Source organism: Harpia harpyja, chromosome 11 (genome assembly GCF_026419915.1).
Source record: "Harpia harpyja isolate bHarHar1 chromosome 11, bHarHar1 primary haplotype, whole genome shotgun sequence".
Taxonomy (NCBI): domain Eukaryota; kingdom Metazoa; phylum Chordata; class Aves; order Accipitriformes; family Accipitridae; genus Harpia; species Harpia harpyja.
In genome coordinates this window covers 19,720,069-19,740,888 of record NC_068950.1, presented here as the reverse complement: position 1 = coordinate 19,740,888, position 20,820 = coordinate 19,720,069, and the positions used below count along the sequence as shown (strand labels likewise).

Sequence of the window (20,820 nt, the reverse complement as noted above, 5' to 3'; positions counted from 1 at the left end):
AAACCAAAACCTCTTTCTGTAATATTTCCTTCAACTGAGTTTAACCAATCTGGTATCTTACTGCCTTCATTTATGTTTTGTAGTTCTTCAGGGGCTTGAGGAGACCTTATATATTCTGTGCCTCATTAGGCCCCTCTAATATTAATTATAGTAATGCTGTGTTGTAAGTCTAAATATTTATATAGCACCTTACATTCCAAAAGAATTTCACATGGATCACGGGCGTCACTGCATCCATTTCTACACACTCTCTGCACAACAGTAAAAGCAGAGAATTACAAGCCTTCCTTCAAGATTAATTTAATATTACTCATAGAAAGCACAGGAAATTTTTAATGCAGTTTTAAATTCAGCAATGTTATGAACATGGTATAAACATCACCACTGGATGCTTACCTACTGCAAATGGTTAGGCCACTGATACAGTCATGAGAATAACATTTGTTTGCATACATTCTCCTAAGAGGACTCTACTTTGGTTATTAATCTCATCCAACTCTTCTTTATTCTTGAATACGTGCCCAGTGGGGGATGCAGACTATAGCCCTGTCCAGAGTGCTTATGAATAAAATTTCTCATAACCATACGGAACATTTTTCTAAGTGCTTTTCCTATTATCATCAAGGACTGCTTTATTACTGCCTTAATGCAAAAGCGTCTTTTAAATTTGATATTCCTTTAAAAAATGACTCCTGGAGGTTTCCCAAAACAATATTGTGCATTTTTATGAACCTGAAATATTCAGTAATAGATTTCTTCTTTTTTTTTTTTTTCTTTACACACAGATTTAGAGACTATAACTGTCAAAAAGAAAGTTTCTGAATGTAGGAAAAATACAGCCAAGGAGTTTCAGAAAGTCCCCCTAACAAAAGTTTAACTTTTAACTACATTGAAAATCTATAAAACACTAGAAGCCCAGTTTCTCAGCAGCTTATATTAGGTTCATCAGTCATCTTAGATTGCATGAGACAGTCCTGAAATTTAGACCCTGACTGCATTTTCCTGTAGAATAGCATCCTGGAGATTTTCTGCCTTAGGCTTCAGAAACAGTATATAGGACAAGTAATTGTTATAATTTATTCCTATCTGGTAGACAAGACTTGTACATTCTTCCTTTCTTTAATGAGAGTACGAGAACTTATTCTTGTCATCACAGCAAGAGAATGGAGACACTTTGCACAGGGTAATATGGCCTGTCAGAAAGGCATGTTTCCTGTCTTTCCACCTGACGCCATCCTGTGTTTTCTCTGTTATTTTTTACAGTGGAGTTTAACTACTTTGTTTAAAATAGGAACTTACGCTTATATTAATACAATGGAAATACTTCTCTGTGTTTGAATATGATTCTTCAGTGGAATATGAAAAGCGTAGGGCATAAGTGTTTGTGTCAGCAAACTCCTTTGCAAGTTCAAGGTGTGAACACTCTATAAATACAGTGACTCTAACATGACAGTTATCGGATGGGCAATGAAACGCTGTATCACTGTTGTTAACCATCTTATGTCTTAAGCTGAAATGCTTTGATTACTCCTTAGTAATTTCCAATATACAAATGCCTTGACACGCCCAGTTTTTCTTTCACTAATACTGCATTTTCCTTCACTGGCAGTTACATATGGTTTTCTTAATCTTCCTGCCTTTCCTTTGAACACATGGGTCTACAAAAGGCCATGTACCCTTAATGCATGCATCTGGCCTTGCATTTCAGCACAAACATGAAATATAGTGAAGACTGTCCACAGCAGAGCAATATATTTATGCAATTCAGAGACTGGAGTAAATTGCATATTTTCTGAGTTGAACTTAAAACCATTATATATTTGCTAGAAAATAAATTAATCGCCTTTACCTTGAATATTCAGAAATTATGTATAATCACAATTCGAGGAACTGGGGATACATTTTGACATTCTCTTTTTATTCAAAATGCACCAATGAATTAGCACAGACTGGTGAAGGCTGACATTAAACCTTCAGTATTTTTTTCGAAAAGAACATAGTCCAGACTCACCAGAATGGATATTGAATGCATCTGATGATTAATCTATCCAATTACAAATAAAAATAGTCTAGAGATAATGGATGGGCATTTTTCTGTGTCTGGTAATGATCATGTTAACTTATCAAATTGACAAAAGTAAGGTTTCTTAGAATAGTTGTGTCAGGTCTAGGACATTCTTACTACATGGCTGATGCTGCAGGCATAAATCAGTATTTTGTTTTATCTTCAGGAACATTACAGAAGTCATAACTCATGGCACTGCATTGCTACATCTATTTGAGACAGACTTAGCAACAAATTTTCTGTCAAAATATATTTTCAACAGAAACTACAGCTTCTGGAAATTCTAAATGGAATATTTCTTTAGTATAAATGCAATCAAAATACTTCTGTTTGGTAAACTGATTTGGCGTATTTAATATTTAATTCAAGATAAAATGCAGTTTCCTTTGCTGCTTCACTGCCAACTGAATGAGTAATATAACGATTCTAGTACCTGCTGTCACAGGACCTGACTGATGTCCCAGACATGAGGAGTGGGAGAGCTGTCACCCAGCTTCCTCCCTACTCACTTTAGAAGAGAAAGCATCAGATAAAGTTCTGTATAACCCTCACCACAGCTCCACAAGAAGTCCTGAACATAAATATAAAACACAGTAACATTACAGGCAAACTATAATCTGTCAGATAATTGGAGAAATGAGCAAGTTATTTTTGACCTGATCTGTGTCTAATACAAGAACTTACTCCAGCCAAGAGGAGAAACCCATAGCACCTCTCCTCATGTTTCAAATGGCTACAATAGTCCTAATCATGGTAATCAGATCACTGAAGAATCCTTCACCTCATGTTCTCAAAGTACCTCTGAGAATTCAAAAGCTTCAAAACAGTTCGGAAGTAGGTAGGCTGTTACCTTCATATACCCATTTTACAAATGCATAAAACATCATGAAGGGCATAAATAGCTCACACAAAGTCTAAAAGTCTGCAGTAGGAGTGGAGGTAGTCCTATGAGCCCCGGCTCCATGGCTTCTGATGCAAAAACACTTGACAACGCAACATGAATCTCTTACACATATGAGATTAAGACAACTATTAGGACAGCAATCTGTTTGCTGTGTGCTATATTCTCTGTTAACATGATATTTTACGTAAAATCCATCCCAAAAGTCTACCAATATGTTAGAATATATAGAGGATTTAAGTCTGAGATCTACTTTTCATTTGCATCGTGCCATCCGTGATTTATTCATTCTCATTTTTATATATTTAGGTCAGCATGTACAATTTGGTTCAAGTACAAGATCTGAAATAAGAGATGATGAAAATTCTCATGTATATTTTTTCTTGCTCCTATTTTCAAAAGTATTAGCATTAATATAACAACATTCTAAACAAAAAATAAGGGGAGGTTATTTGGCAAAATCCTATACAAATTCAAAAATATAGAGAATTCTCATTCCTGCAATATCAGGAAGTCAATATTCACTTTCATAAAACTTTGCCATCTGACTAATGGCAATGGAATGTATATATTCCATCCAAGCAGTAGACTATGCCTTACTCTCTCAAAATCTCTAGTTTAAAATTCAGATAGATTTATTAATGGCACATGGTCAACTAAAAGAACACATTTCTGTCTGAAATGTTTTCTGCAGGAAATATTTAATTGCTATAACTGAAATATATTTAGGGGAGGAAAACTCATTTTGTTCTATATTTGACAGGGTCTTTATATAACTAAATTCGTTCTTTCCCTATGACATTTAAATAGGCCTTGATCTTCAGAAAATGAGAGAATGGATTTCTCTTTTCACTAGTCAATTATTCTGTTACTGAAAAGCCTCTAGAAATTTCAAAAAAAGGAATAGAGAAGGCATGCAAAGTATGCCCTAACTTTTGTTTTCAGTAAGTGGCGTGCTTATAGCTGTACTATAAATTCTATCTAGAAAGTAGCTTAGTTAGAGAGGTAAGGTGGCTCTAAGGATTTCAATGATACATTAGTGCAACTAGAAGCAGAGGTATGTAGACAGCTCAGATCTAGGTGGGGAGATTATTTGCTTACTTTTAGTCAGCAGTTTTCATATGGCTTATGTTTTGTTCATTAGCTGCACTACTTGTATTATCCTTTCTCATCAGAAGCAAATTCTGCTCCCATTGAAATAACATAGACTGAATCAAACATTAAATTCAGAAGAAAAAAAAATACTTAGCATGCAATAAATGCCTTCATGACCTTAGAAAACCTTTATGACTAACTTTCTACACTGACAGGAAGTTTAATTAAGTTGTAAGTTTTGTGCTTATCCCTTCTTGTATCTATTTTAATACTGTCAGGTATACGTGAATGACATTTAAGAGTAATTTCTAGTTCCTTTTCTTGCCATCACCAGCACTGGAGAGCATTTAACTGTGATCTGAATTTTAAGCACTAGCCATCTACGTTGAATAATAATTCATACAATACTGAAAGCATGTACAGAAGATTTGACAGTTTTAAGTATAAGCCAATATAGAGGACTAGATATAATGCCTCTGTTGCTTTCTCTTCTCATTTCCCCTCCCCTAAATTCCATTAAAAGACAGAAAGAAGTAGGTATGTCTATCGCACTGTTCCATCTCAGCAAGTACTAATGTGCAGACGTGCTTTCTTGTAAGGACTCTCAAAAATAAAGCACAATTTTGTGATTACAAAAGCCAGACAAGGACTGGGGTAAAAAGAATGCAAAGTTGTAAAAAACTGGAAAAGACAAGACAGCACCCCCCCCGCCCCCATGCATAGGAGGCAGCAGCTGTTAGCAGTTCCTGAGGGAGATGTTGGTCAAATCTACGTCACACACTGAAGTTCAGTGCAAAATCCCAGAGTCACTGCCAAACAACCAGTCTGCAAGCCAGTACAGCCTATCTGATCATCGGCACTCCTGCACTGCAGTGTCCTAAGTATGCTATTTCCTGAACACAACATTATATGTATGTACAATGCTTGATGTCTCTATACCAGTTTATGCAAAACTTCAGAAGGTGCAAAATATGCAGACTAGAGTATGCTACGTGGCTTACTCATACAACTAGTGCAGCAAGATAGGGGAAGTGGGATTCGCAGAGCCATTGCATCCTCTCCGTGTGTAGCTGCAGGACAGAAAGTATGAACTGGATGCAAAATTAACTTTACTCATGCAATCTGAGAGCGAGCATAGATGGAGCAAATCATACACAGTTGCTCTCCAGGTTCAAGTGGAAGATGAAGATCTGGAGGCAAATTTTGATTGTCCCTATCTTCACCATTTTCCTAGACAAGGAAAGGAATTGGTAATTCTGTTCAATGGAAAGTATTTTTGTGAAACAATTTATATCTTCTTTTTTTCTACAGATCATGTTGTGTGTGAAGAGGAATTCAAATACGCTATGCTAGCTCTAAATTGTATATGCCCAGCTACCTCTACATTAATCACTCTGCTGGTTCATACATCTAGGGGACAGTAAGTATATACTACCATAAAAAAAACCCACCTTGTAAAAGTTATAGCTGATATTCTTTGGAAAATAGCTTACCCTGAACTCCCAGACAACTACAGTTTTCAAAAGGAAGTTGGAATTTTCTGCACAATAAAAGCATCAGGATGTTTTACTCAAGATATTGTAATTTCAAAGAGAACTCCCCCCATATTTAACATCTGTTGCATGCTGTTGTGCCACTTCTACAACAGAAGGTATGAAAAATTTGTGTTTCCAATTTAGTAGGTTGAATTGTGGATCTATCACACAGTTCTACCTAAGAACACAAACAAGACCCAAGAATACCTATTTTAATATGTTTATTTGAAGGTCTGTTTTTGTATACATATAAAAATTCTTATTCACTGAGCTAAAAAAATTTTTTTCTGATAACGTATAAAATATTATTTGCTGTTCAGTGCCCGTATGTTAAGAAGCAAGCAAATACACATGTGAAGAAAGGGTTTTTAAGACTATAACCACACTGCTGGAAGGGGTACAGAATTGCGGTGTCTCTACAGACCGCGTAGTCACAGTAGAACCTCTCTATATTTACCAAAATAATTTTACCACATCTAATGTATCCGTGTTATGCTATATTCTTGGAATAATAAGGTATTCTTATTAAAATGTTGTGGACAGAGAGAGGCATTAAAGAGTAAATCTTCAAATATATGTGTAGAAATAGAATAGGTGCATATAGACTGCACAAGAATACATTTGAGAGTCTAGCAAAATGCATAATTTTTTTCAAGTAACCGTGGTCCCAGTAATATCTTGATATTTACAAGCAGAGTTATTTAACCTTCTATATGGCATTTGTGGTATTCCCCTGTGCCCAGGATGGGGAAAACTGAAATTATTGCTAGAACTTTTACTACCAAGAACAATGAATGTCAAGATTTTAATGGCACTGTCTGTACTAGAATCTGTTAGTAAGACGACAACAAAATACTGTTTCCATGCCTCCTGAGAATCATGGTGGAATACATTCTTCATGTGCCTAGTTTTCATTATCTGACATGCACAGAACACAGAGCCTTTTTCATTTATTTTGTATTATATGTACATGAAAGAAGAGTAGTATTCCTAACAGTTAGCAGAGAATTTTCCGTTAGCACAAAACCAGACATACAAAATGGAGTCTGTTTTCTGCTGTACTTAAGAACTTCAGCATTTCATTTTTAACACAGGCATATTGATCATTTATACAGATTCCCAACTATGATGCAAAGTAACTACAGTAGAATGCAAAAGCTCTTATTTCTTTTGCAGTCAGAATTAATTGACATGATCAGGGTTGTTAAAGTAACTGATTTCTAGTCTGGTCATTGTAGACTCAGCAAAAAAAAAAATTTTGCACAGATAGTTGTCAGCATTACTTTGAATCCTTCTTACAGAAACATACAAGCTTGCTGTATAAATACAGAAAGACTGGAACAGTGAAAATGTCTAGTTGTCATTTTACTTTAGTCAGCACTCATCAGAGCATTTAATCTCAGATGGGCTCCAGAATACTGAGAAATGGCAAACTGGACATCTTGCAGCATGGGTATTAATGCTAAACTAATTTGTTGAATAGATATGACTGTTCTTTAAAACCACACTATATCTGTGAAAGTTTAAAACAGACACACTTGAGGGGAAAAAACTTCAAAAATATTTCAAATTTGAGTAGTCTTGACCTCACAGTGCTAAAAATAAAAACCATAAAAAATCAAGTATTTCTCTCCCAAAATATCACTTTCTAAGCATTCAAATTTAATATTTTTGTTACTTCCCTTAATTTCATTTTTGCTAAAATTTTACATAATTCCCATACATAAAAAGGTACATAATTCCCAAACTGGTGAGGTTTTTCTTCCCCTTTTATTCCTTACAACTTTTAAAAATCCCTTGGAAATGCTGGATTATGTTCTCAAGAGTCTAATTTAACTGTGATTTTAGTTTTTCATTAAGTTTTGTACAAGCGCACAAATCTGTTCAATGTATGATAAAAGTCACCAAGTCAAGCATTCAAAATTAGGAAATGAGGACAAAGCTATCTTTTTGCTAAACTGCTGTGATCCTATTAAAAAACCCTACTGTGCTGTTGAAAACATTAAGTAATGATGTACTTAAGCTTACTTCTTGCTTGTAACAGAGTGCTACGTAGGCCATGTTTAATCTGGAAGTTTTGTGTCCTTGAATGTTTAGTTAAGATCATCTTTAACAATTAGAGATTTAACCAATGATTTTTAACAAGTATATGCTTCTTGAATATAATATTCTAAATTCAAAGGACAGTAATCACACATAATTGAAAAAAATCGTATAAAATATTTAAATATGTGAAAATAAGTTCTGTTTCCTGAATTACCACTTCATTGTCCCAATTTTATCAATCTTATACTTATTTTACTTTTTTATTCATGATTTTTATGTGGAATACCATAATTGATTTAAACACTTGCTAACTAAAATAAACTCATAGCTAGATACAGGTATAAATCTGATCTTTAGAAGTATTATACTTAAGAAATTTATTTTCAAACTCTCTTATTGAGTATACACTAATGTTTTAGAGAAAAAATTCCCTTTAAACTTACATTTTTCATAAGCATCACCTGAGATTTGCACTGACTCTAGAGCGTTTGAACAGTGTTGGTAAAACAAATTATTCTGCACTTCATTGTCTTCAGGGGGAAATTTATTTGCAAGATAGGCGTCGGGTTTGAGCTTCATCTACAGGTTGTCATTGTATTGCAGACATAAAACTGCTTTGGATTTGACTATTTTCTAATGTTGAACAATATGAAAGATGAAGTCAGATGAACATTTGAGTTTGGCTAAGTATAAGTAAAAAGATTAAGTGAAAATAGATTGTTTACAAATAAAAGTTTTAACTATACATGCATTTATATCCAAACTAAATACTAAATTAGATCTAAATAATGAAGAGCATTTGTTAAATAGACTTCCAATGTTAACAGTGAACTGCTTTCCTTTACATTGGTTCCTGTTGAACTCTCCTTTCATTATCCTGGTTACTACCGGCACCTGCATTAAACTTCATGTAGGACTTGAGTTTTAAACCCCTGTTAGTATTGACTTCCTTATATAAAAAGAACAGACTTGGATTACGGGGAGACTGCAATGAATCAGCTGCTTCCAACCTTGGGTAATCTTTTTAAAGTCTATTCAAAGTAATTGGGAGGATTTTCTTAATAATTAGTTCAGGTTTCCATTCCCAGAAGCCCCTTATCTGTTGACTCACAAGTTTAGTAACTTCAGTATGGTGACTGGGAATGTTCAAGTTGTTATTACAGATAACCAAGTTCAAATGACAACCTATGCCTCTCCATTCCACAAGGAATGGCTCTTCTTTTTACATAGTATTTTAGGTGCATGTAACCAGAGGAGTTTATCAAGGAACTTACCAGAACATTTCTTGCTTTTTGTCATTTCCCTGGTGAAAAGTCACTCATTAAGGGAAAATATGACCACTTTCAAATTCTACCTTCTTAACATTTGTTAGTTTAGTGAAGTTATGATCTTAACCTAAGTGATGTATATTTTAATGGAATGAAACAGTTCATTGACAGCTCATAGATAAAACATTGTCCCAGCTGTTTGTTGTACTCTTACAAATGAAGTGCTACCCATTCCACAGGGAATACATTTCCTATATTTATTAAGAAATAGTGTGACACTTAATAATACAAGCTCATTTCTGATAATCATGAAGGTAAGTTCACTGGGAAATTACTGGAAGTTGAAGGCAATACATAGCAGCAAAGCACAGTAAAAATTGTTATTCTCTATTGTCCTAATTAGAATGATAATACAATAAAAAGTAAACAAAAAACCCCACATGTACATAAATTGAAAACACCTTATCTTCTGGTGTTAATATATGAGGAGACTGGGGAAAATGTTCATTTTCTAAGCAACTTTGGCCAGATCAGCTTCCTGTTAAAATTAAGATGAAGTTTGCTGCTGTTTATGTGAACTGGCTTTGGTCTGTAATGCTACTTTTCAGATTAAACAAACTAGATGTAAATAATCCCATTGTCTTCTCAGCTGTTTATGGAATTCAAAACCTCAGTCTATAAAACACCGAAATTCTACCTTGGATCTTATTTATAATCTTATTATTGATGTTATTTATTAATCTTAACATACATCTTTAAATGTTATCAAAGTATCTAATCTAGTAATAGAACTTTATTAGGGTTTGTATCATTATACAAAACATTGGAAGAAAAGCCTTTCTGACTTGAACTTAATGTGATCTTTACAGAACAGCCCCATGGGAAGCTTTTAGACAACTAACTGGAACCAAGCAGACTTTAAACAGGTAAACATTTCGGGGGGGGGAGGGGGAAGTGAAATACGGAAAAATTTTCTTCTGCAATTACATTTCTAGTTCTGCTATTCTACACCTAATGCACTGTTTGTTAGTACTGTTGCAATAAAAATGGTTTGCGTATTTCCATCTTGGAACAAAATGTTTCTACACTGAGGGTGGAAAAAAATGGTAAATTGAAGAAAAGCAGAAATTGTGTTAAGATATTGAAAATGTATAAATGAGCACAAAGGAGCATGTCCCAATAGCTTGAGAGCTTAGCTCCAAGTGGCAAAAAACAGAGCACATTTGTCAGTTTTATGTCCTATCTGCATATATATGTGTGTATAGATGAATCCATTATATCCAGTAAAACTCATGCAGGCAGAACCTTGTTTCCACATGAAACTTAATAAAGTCAGAAGTTCATGGAAGCCCCAAGTCTGCAAGTTTTGGTGTTAGCTGAGGTTTGGAACATTTCCACTAACAGTCCATTTGGATAAAGAACATTAGCTGCATATAGTAAAGGATGATATGCTTAATATGTTTAAATTAATAATTTATTTTCTTGCACTAGAGAAAAGAAGGTATATATTTGTCATAGTATACAAGGCACAGTAACTCAAAATGTCCATAGGGTGAATGCTGAAGATAACCAATAAGCAAATGCAGAAAAAAAACCTTTCTTACAGATAAAGTGATCAAAGCCAAATGGGTCTTTCCTACATAAGTTATTTTTGATGATTCTTTACCTACTTCAAACAGGAACCAGACAATCTGCCATGGAGCATCTGAATAGACTGCCTTTATGAATAGAATGAGTGTGCTGTTGGTTTCACCTGTCGTCTTTGAATTGCAATGCATCTACTTATTATGGTGTGAATTGAAAGTAATTCAGCCATATCTCTCCTGATATTAAAGTACATAATCTTATATGCCTATTACTTAACAGAAAACGCTCTTTATTTCATTAAAATAATCTCTGTACTTACCAAGCTTTGATCTCAAATACTTCTTTCAGATTAGCCTATGGGACTTTTTTAATAGACATTTGTAGTTTCTATTGCCATGAAATACTGTTCTGATTAATAAGAATTTTACATGAACTTTTAAATTATTCTCTTTATCTGTATATGTTTCAGGGAGAGTCAGCAATCACCAGAACAATGGCAGAAGATGTATGGCAGATGCTCTGGTAACGAAGTGTATCATATTAACCTGGAAGAAAGTACTTTTTTTGCTGAGTATGAGGGGAAAAGCTTCACATATGCTTCTTTCCATGCACATAAAAAGTATGTTTATTTTCCTATCAACAATTAAATGTTCAAACAAATCATTGTTTTGCCTGCAATGTAGGTCTGCATTCAAAGGTGCAGTATTACACGTTACTCTGTTTCTAGGTTTAAATATCTGGCCACTAATATATTTTGTGGATATTTTTGTGTAAGTTACAGCTGGTCAGGTAAAAGCTCATGTTGGTTCTGTAGAGGCCAGCTCAGTCTGAGAGAATAGAATATAAAGGATATATAGGATAAGCCTGACAACCAGAAAAAAATTGTACCTTAGGTTAAATGAGAACACCAGTCACTTTCCATGTCCAAAACAAACTAGAAAAGGGTGAGTGGGAGAGTGTTAGTGTATTTTTTTTTTTTTAGTTATTTGAGAGTCAGCTGGAAATCTGGCTTCCTTTGTGGCGTGTTCATTTTATGCAGAATTCAATTTAAAGGTGGTACGTGCTACATTCCGGTGATTGTTCAAAGTAAAACCATATTTTTTCTGTTAGATGCTAACATACCTTCTTTAGGGTTCAGATCATGCATCACTTGTTCAGTGCTGCTCTGTGAGTTGAACGTACAAACTGAATACAAAGCATGTATATTCATATGTATTTAACAAAATGAACATAAATCAAACCCTGAACACTAAGTTTCTTCTCATACTTAATAAGTGAAAGATTTTTTTTTTTGGCTTTAATTCCTTATTTTCTATCACTAATCAAATACACTTCTAGGAGTGAATTGCAAAAATGAATTCTGAAAATGGTTTCCATTACATATGAATAATGGAACAATTTAACATGATGAATACTTTTTCATATTATATATCCATTCTTCTACTAATATTTTCCCAGAAGGAACTATTCATCTGATAGAAAAAAATCAACTGGAACAGCGTTAGAAGAATATTATGGGGATTAAGAAAAACACTGGATTCAAATGTCTAGGGATTCATGAGCTCATAAAAACTGCTTGATCAGAAGTGGCCTATTTAGGAGATAACATATTTCAAACATATTTGTCATCCAAAAATCTGCAAATGTTCATCATCTGCAAAATATAAAAATATACTGGAGATTCATTTTTGACAGTGGAAATTCTGGTATATATGGGACTATGCAAAATGAACCATGCCTTTCCTTTTCTAATTAAGGTTTGGAGTCTGTCTGATTGGTGTTAGAAAGGAAGATAGCAAAAACATTTTGCTGAATCCAGGTCCTCGATATATCATGAGTTCTACAGATATATGCTTTTATATAAATATCACCAAAGAAGAGAATTCTGCTTTTAAGAAGCAAGAAAAGCATAAAAAAAAAAAAGAATCAAAATTATCTTATCATGGAGCTTCTAGGTTACCTGTACACAGTATAATAGCCAGCATGGGTAAGTAAAAAAAAAGAAAAAAAAAAAGCAGCCTCACAACATATTCTTACTCAATGAATAATGCATTTTAAATCTTTTAACTGTATTCCTAAAATTATAATTTAAATTAATATATAAGAAATTATAATAGTGTGCAGAAAGAAAAAAATATTAAACACTTGCCCTTGTATTTTCCAAAAAAACCCCCAACAACGGAATTTGGTTATGTTTTTCTTTTACTTGACAATATGGAATTAAACAACTTAAGACTGTTGTATAAAAAAGTAATAATAAAATGTATGCAAAGCAAAACAACTGGTAAAATCACATGGGTAATTTCTTTGTCATTCATAACTGGTTGTTTGTAGTAAGTTTTCATAAGCTTCTTTCATTAAAAACATGTCCTTGCTCAATAAAAACCTACAGGTTGTTATACATATAAATATGGATTAATTATATAAGGTATGATTTTAAAAAGGTAGTTAACAAGAAAATATATTTCAATGGTCAGAAAAAGTGCTACTTTGCAGGTAAAGGCTTCCTCAGATATAGTTTAAGTATTTGTTATATTTTAATGTAATAAACACAATCAATATAGTATTCCTTTCAGTCTTTGGCTGTGTAGTCAGGTAATCCCCACTAAACATGGGTATGTCATTCAAATGTTTTGACAACCATATTGAGAAAATCCTTTCAACACTACTTCAGGGACAGTGGCTATCGATTTACAAGATACAGGATGCCGAACATCCAGCAGACCTACGCTAGCTCTTCCTTCCGAGGGAGGTAAAGAGGGCAGACGGCCCAGTATAGCACCTGTTTTGGAGGTTGCAGACTCATCCTCACTTCAGACGTGTGACCTGCTCAGTGACCAGTCAGAAGATGAAACTACCCCATCAGATGATGAAGTCTCTACAGGCTTAGAGTATGTATATTAAATATAAACAACATAATTTGAAAAGCTAATATTATGTAAATGGCATAGATAATTCTCTGACATGCAGATCAATCCAAGCAGTTGTAGCAAGCAAGACCCATAAAGGCTAATTATGGAATTATTCCCTTTTATGAAATGCTATTGTCTGTTAGGAGAATGCTGTTATGCCCATTTTAAAATTAAAAAAAAAACCCAAACAGATTAACTCCTCCATTTGCTGGAGATGTTCTGTACTCTGTTATAAAGATCTAACTGTGTATTGCAATTTTTTTTTATAACATTCTTTTTGCCCATTTTTCTTACATTCTATAGTTATAAAGACAGGAGTCAACTAATTTGTAAACAGATAAGTACTTCTATCCTGAGAATGCAGTGATAATTGGATCATTCAACAGGCTTGTTGAACACTGAGGCTAGGCATCTGACTTCAAAATGTAGGAATGGCAAAAAAAGCAGTACAAGACAAAACTACTACATCTAGTTTAAAATGCTTGTTAGCATGTTACTGAAAGTAATGATGCATTACTCAAAACCAGAAGATTCAATCCTGTAACTGCAATGCAGATAAGCAATTATGTTTATTGGGATTACTGAAAGGAATGTTAAAGCTGAAATACACAATTAAGCCAGTGGCTTACCTAGCACAGTTTCCCATCTCCAACAGTGGCAAGCATGAAAAGCCCCAGGGAAGATCATAAAGCTCCAGTGAAAAAAACAATAGAACAAGTCATCTTAAATCTGCAGGCTGAAACACCAGGATTTAAAAGGCCTCTTATTAAAAACTAAGGCCAATTAGAAATTTCATCTCATCAGCAAAAGGATTTGCTATCTAAAATTTATTCCAATCATGTTGAAAGTATATTATTAAAGCAAGAAGGTAATGACCTCACTCGATAAGTGTTCGAAAGACAAGTGGAGAAGGAAGAGCAGAAGTAGCGCAACTTTCTATTTTCTTGCTTTCCTTTTTTTCCTTCCTTAGAAGTTTCCAGTACATGCATTCAAAACACTAGGACAGCACACTATGACACATCAGCCCCTTTCCAAAGATGCCTATACAAAAAAACCACAAGCAAAATTCCTTTAGTCCACAAGAGCATGATAGCTTTCACTAAATTGTATTGAATTGGTCAAAGCTATGAAATATATTCCTTTGATCCTATTAAACATAGCTTATTTCATGTGCTTGACTCTGCTCATCTCCAGATAACTGCAAAACTTAGACATAGGTATAAATGTCCCATAAAACAGTTGTATAGTCAACTGTGTTTCAGTAATTTGCTATACTGAAAAATGTTTGTTCTATTCTCCTAGGTATGCCAAAGGCTATCCTCCTTACTCTCCATATATCGGAAGCTCTCCCACGTTTTGTCATCTTCTGCATGAAAAAGTACCCTTCTGTTGTCTAAGACTAGATAAGGTAAAGGGAGTTTCTGCTGCTGGATAAAACTGCATGCTGATTTGTCTCTCGCATCTGAAGAGTTAAATTCTGGTTTCTGCTTAGAGATGAGGTTCGTTCAGCACTTGCTAAGTTATAATGTATTTTCTCATCCTTTTAATCACCAGCATTTGTTTACATCTAATCAGGTCTATATCAACTTATCTACAATTTTCTATTTCTAATGGTAAAATCCTTTAATGTCACAGCTAAATCTCTTCATTCTTATCCACTGAATTTGTTTCTTATTTTGATTTTAGGGATGCCAGCATAACTACTATGAAGATGCCAAAGCCTATGGATTCAAAAATAAATTGATTATAGTTGCAGCAGAAACTGCTGGAAATGGCTTATATAACTTTATTGTTCCACTCAGAGCTTATTACCGACCAAAGAAAGAACTAAATCCCATTGTATTACTCCTGGATAACCCGTAAGTAGATTTAAATTTTTTTTGTGTGTGTGATACATTTTAAACTCATTTTACCATTACTTTAATAGATGATCACTCTTCACATGGACAACTTAAAATCAAAAACATTATGGCACATTTACCTTTGAGAAAAGTTGGTGACAAAAATAATACCCTATGTTCACTGTCATATACAAAATTGACTTTCTACTGACTAAATGGCCATAGTGAATTTAAATATCCTTACTCTTCATGGCCAATGTTTCAGCTACATATTTCTTAAAAATACCCCAAATAATGTGAATATTACTGCTAAAATTAAATAACTTCATAAAAACTGTATAAAACAAACTGTGTAACAGTTTCACAGCTACATGACAGCACTTCAGACAACACTAATCTACTTAACACAGAGCACTTAGTGGCCTGGACCAGGCAGGTATATTTTTAATAATTTTAGACTCTAAGATAAACAGTTCTTTAAGCCAGTAGGACACCCCCACACACATGCACATACACTTTGTCTACAATTACATAAAGTCATAGAAGAAAATTAAAACATGCAATACTGTTGTTACTACCATATCTGTCTGGAGATGGCTGGAATTCTTAGCCTTGCATTAGCTGTTTAAAATTTCAGACAAATTCTTCTCTGGCAAGACTGATTCATTCATAATCTGACAATGAATGAAAGAGGCCTTTTTTTTTTTTTTTTTTTTTTTTTTTTAGCAACACTTTGGTACTGCCTAAGTACTTAAAATCGCAGTTTGGAAGACACAAAAATGGAGTTTAGCTGTATACAGAAAGTTAGATCAAACTACGACTCAAAGAAATGACAGCACCAGAATTTCTTATAGGTTCTCATTCCAGGCTGACACTTCCCTTTGCATATATATGTTCTAGTTTAAGTGATTTATTATACAAAGGCCTGCTGTGAAGTGTCCCATTTCTGCCTCAGACAGCTCTTTAGTGAAGCTGCATACACGTGTGTTTGCAAAACAAGCTTTTTTATGTACATATTACGGCATAAAGTGAATTACACAAAGTGGTAAAAGCCTAAACTAGGTTAAAGGACTTCTGATTTGCGACTTCAAGATTAAAGATATGAGCATACAGTGCCCTCTAGTGCTTGTTCTCTTTTAGAATCATAGAATCATTTAGGTTGTAAAAGACCTTCAAGATCATCGAGTCCAACCATCATGCATGCCCACTAAACCATGTCCTGGCATACCTTGTCTACGCGCTTTTTGAATACCTCCAGGGATGGTGACTCAACCACTTCCCTGGGCAGCCCATTCCAATGTCTGACAACCCTCTCAGTAAAGAAATTTTACCTAATATCCAACCTGAATCTCCCTTGCCGCAACTTGAGGCCATTTCCTCTCGTCCTATCTCCAGCCACCTGACAGAAGAGACCAGCACCCACCTCACTACAATCCCCCCTTCGAGTAATTGTAGAGAGCGATAAGGTCTCCCCTCAGCCTCCTCTTCTCCAGACTAAACAGCCCCAGTTCCCTCAGCCGCTCCTCACAGGACTTGTGCTCCAGGCCCCTCACCAACTTGGTTGCCCTTCTCTGGACACGTTCCACCAACTCAATGTCTTTCCTGTAGTGAGGGGCCCAAAACTGAACACAGTACTGGAGGTGCGGCCTCACCAGTGCCGAGTACAGGGGAACAAAAACCTCCCTGCTCCTGCTGGCCACACTATTTCTGATACAGGCCAGGATGCCGTTGGCCTTCTTGGCCACCTGGGCACACTGCTGGCTCATATTCAGCCGGCTGTCAACCAGCACCCCCAGGTCTTTCTCTGCCGGGCAGCTTTCCAGCCACTCTTCCCCAAGCCTGTAGCGCTGCATGGGGTTGCTGTGACCGAAGTGCAGGACCCGGCACTTGGCCTTGTTGAACCTCATACGATTGGCCTCAGCCCATCGATCCAGCCTGTCCAGATCCCTCTGTAAAGCCTCCCTACCCTCAAGCAGATCGACCCTGCCTCCCAACTTGGTGTCGTTTGCAAACTTGCTGAGGGTGCACTCAATCCCCTCACCCAAATCATTGATAAATATATTAAACAGAACAGGGCCCAACACCGAGCCCTGGGGAACGCCACTTGTGACCTGCCGCCAACTGGATTTAACCCCATTCACCACAACCCTCTGGGCTCGTCCATCCATCCAGTTTTCCACCCAGCGAAGAGTACACTTGTCCAAGCCATGAGACGCCAGCTTCTCAAGGAGTATGCCATGAGAGACAGCGTCAAAGGCCTTGCTGAAGTCAAGGTAGACAACATGCACAGCCTTTCCCTCATCCACTAGGCGGGTCACCTGGTCATAGAAGGAGATCAGGCTTGTCAAGCAGGACCTTTTCCACCTTAGGGCCTGAGTTTAGATAGTTTAATGCTGCTGTTGTGGCATTTACAGCTAAAACCACTTTTTATTAGCATAAAGTAAAAGCTATGGTTGCTAGTTAAACTAACACCCTTAGTGTTGTCTCTCTCTACATAGCATTTGCAGTGACTCCTCTGAAAGGCCAGCATTCATGAGAGTACAGCAGTTAGCTGAAAAGCCAGCATGCTTTTCATACGTGCATGAGGTGGAATTCACGCTGCCATTCAAGTCAATTGGAATTTTGTAATTTACTTCATTGGATTTCGGAATTCAGCCACCTTCGACGAACATATCTATGCCTTGTTGTTATATTCCTATTTTCTCTATCAAGGCAATTTTTTACACTATGCTCATTCTGTTACCTACACATCACATGTGTTTTAAGATTTCCAATGTTTCTTGGTATGTAAGAAGAAACACAATTAAATTTATTATTAAAGAAACAGTGCAATAAAATACAGTATCTTAGTTTTCACATTCCATTTTAAAAATAAGGTTTCATCTAAGATTGTCTCATTGCCTTGAATGGAGCTGTTGGCACAAAACCCAAATGATGATTGGGTTTCCACTTCACTTTTAATTGAAAATTCTCACTGCTTATTTTAAGTACTCCTAGGTCATGCATAGGAGTATAATTTGGTAGTTTGTCTCTGACATCAGCCATTCATATGTGGAATTGTACTGTGTCATAAAATTTCTGATTTAAGAGGTGCATTTATTGATATAAGCATGTTAATTCTGATCATTCTTTATGATCACAGCAAACTGTTGATTCACAGCTTTCTGCAAACCTATTTCCTGTTTAAAGTGTTGTTATACTGCCAAAGTTTTAAAAAGTCATTTTTTTAAAAAAAGCTACCAGTTTATTGAAGTATTTTAGAAGAGATGCTGCTGTTGTGATGTTGTGTTTCATTTTGTAATCCCATCTGCTGCTTAGGCCAGATATGCATTTTCTGGATGCAATCTGTTGGTTTCCCATGGTTTACTACATGGTGGGCTCTATCGACAAGTAGGTGAAATAACTGTTAGAAAACTTAACATTGTAGTGCTCAGTGGTTTGTTGTGTGTATCGTCATTGCATGTTTATGTGTGTGTTGTACTTGAAGATGATCTTTTTGTATGCATGGTTTGTGTCTGTATGCTATAATTTGGGATTTCAAATTTCTGACTTATAAAGGATATCATTAGTGAAAAGTATGACAGGGAACACAGGTTAATATCTTCAAGAATGTAAGATTAATGCCTGTTTAGGTACGTTAATATGTTTCTACAAAGTGCCAGATTATAGCCCTGATTCTAGTGTCATTCTATACTTGGTTATAATTTGTTTGGATTTACTGACTAGGGTTTTGTAAAGATAGCTACAGAACACAGACAGTACTAATACTGGCAGTCTTGAATGTGTCCAACACTCTTCATCTTCCGCTACTTAAAATATGACCTACTCCTACATTTCTGTCTTCACCTCTGCTAATATTTTTTTGAATATCTAGGTTTAGCAACGTAGATTTGATGTAAAAATCAGGCAGAAACAAGAGAAGAGCAAGGGCTCGTAAGCATTTTAGTAAACTCCTGTGTGTAGAGTGTCAATTTAAAGAAGAAAATGGTTTGCTTCAGTACATAGCTAATTTTGAGATGGGGATATGAGCCCATAATATTCATGCCCCAGGTAGAAATCAAAAAACTTATTTCTTGCCCTGAATTAACAGAATCCAGATTTTCAGTAAGAATTCTGGAGATTCAATGTTTCTCCATCTCACCTAGTTGTAACAAGGGCTTTCAAACTGCTTATAATAGTGATACAGTTACAGATTTACCTCGGTGATATCATAGTCATTGTGAGATTTGCAAAGGATCTACAGAAATGTTTTTCACCTTCTACATTTATTTCTTCCTCTAAACGAAAAAAAGTGTTTTAGGTTGTTAATATCTACCACTTTCTTAACTTTTAATTCCACAACAATTATTAAAAGAACTCATACCACCAGCATAATTGAATTGACTCAAAGTATCCAAAGTAATTAATAACCCAAAGATGTTAACTGTTTTTTATTAACATGGAGAAGTAAACTTTAATTTAGTTTACTGAGTTTATTTCAAAAAGGAAATGACCAAATCTCTCCCTAAAAGTGTTTTGTTGTTTTTAGAACTGAGTGCATGAAGAAAACGAAGCGTGTAGTCTTTGAAATAAGCGATTATACAGAATTCTACAGTTTACAGTAACACTAGCATGAACTTCTGCATCTTTTCTGACAATACAATCGCTTTAATTCCTGATGCAATAACCAATCATATTTTGTAGGGGTTTTTTTGACATCTGTTTTCATCGATAACAAGACTTTTAAAAATATAGTTCATACTTATTCCCTGTGTTTTCCTAAACAGGTTTTTAAATTGTGTACAATTAATAGAAGTCGATCATCTTTAGCTAAGAACTACAATGTAAAATATGCAGTTTCCTTTCTTATTTAATAGGTATAGAATACATTCTCAAAGTGTCACCTACTACCTTTTAAGTATCTAATATATTTGTCATTTGGTCACCTGGCATGAAATGTCATTGTCTTAGAGAGAAAACCACCAAAGGAATGACTCTCATTTACCAATCCATTTTGTTAGAAGTGGATGGCCTGCAGAAAAACAGCTTTACCACAATTCATAGCTGGGATGAACTTCATCAAAATATGTAATCAAGTAGTAGAAATCTGTTCTACAGTCTTCAGGTATAAATGATGTGAGATCTGTAACTGAACAGATTTCACAGAGGTGTAGAAGTCTATTCAGTGTTAAGAAACCTATAGCTAGAGGTACCTGAGAATTAGAATTATACTACTTCTAAATTAGTATTTTTTTAATTTCTCCACAAATTAGTTGAATGTAACTACTAAAATAAGAATAGCTGTTGAGCTGATGTAATGTTGAAATGCAGAAAATCTGGATATTTCAGAATATGCTGCTATTTTCAGGGTTAAAATGAAAGACTGAAAAAGCAGAAATACAAATTACTCAAAGGTCAGAGTTCTACTTGTGCACTGAAGTTGTTAATATAGATCACATAAAATACAGCCTTTTTTTTTTTGTAGTCCACCACCAGTGATACTGCACAGTTTCAAAAATAATTATATCATGTATTTGTTTTGGAAGAATGTGTATAAGATGTAAAATAAATACCACAAATTTATAGAGTTT

At 35.1% G+C, this 20,820-nt stretch overlaps 1 protein-coding gene across 4 annotated transcripts in view; it reads left to right on the top strand.

The window, feature by feature from the left end:
• KCNT2 (potassium sodium-activated channel subfamily T member 2) overlaps nt 1-20,820 on the top strand; it is a 172,220-nt gene that overhangs the window by 112,247 nt on the left and 39,153 nt on the right. For 2 of the 4 annotated variants that reach the window (XM_052802059.1, XM_052802060.1), the window contains exons 15-22: nt 5,373-5,481; nt 9,780-9,836; nt 10,967-11,116; nt 12,255-12,484; nt 13,172-13,388; nt 14,712-14,817; nt 15,096-15,268; nt 18,569-18,640. In XM_052802059.1, coding sequence (XP_052658019.1) covers nt 5,373-5,481; nt 9,780-9,836; nt 10,967-11,116; nt 12,255-12,484; nt 13,172-13,388; nt 14,712-14,817; nt 15,096-15,268; nt 18,569-18,640 — 1,114 coding nt within the window. The remainder of the gene's footprint in view (nt 1-5,372; nt 5,482-9,779; nt 9,837-10,966; nt 11,117-12,254; nt 12,485-13,171; nt 13,389-14,711; nt 14,818-15,095; nt 15,269-18,568; nt 18,641-20,820) is intronic. The other 2 variants (XM_052802061.1, XM_052802062.1) reach the window with 1 other exon arrangement.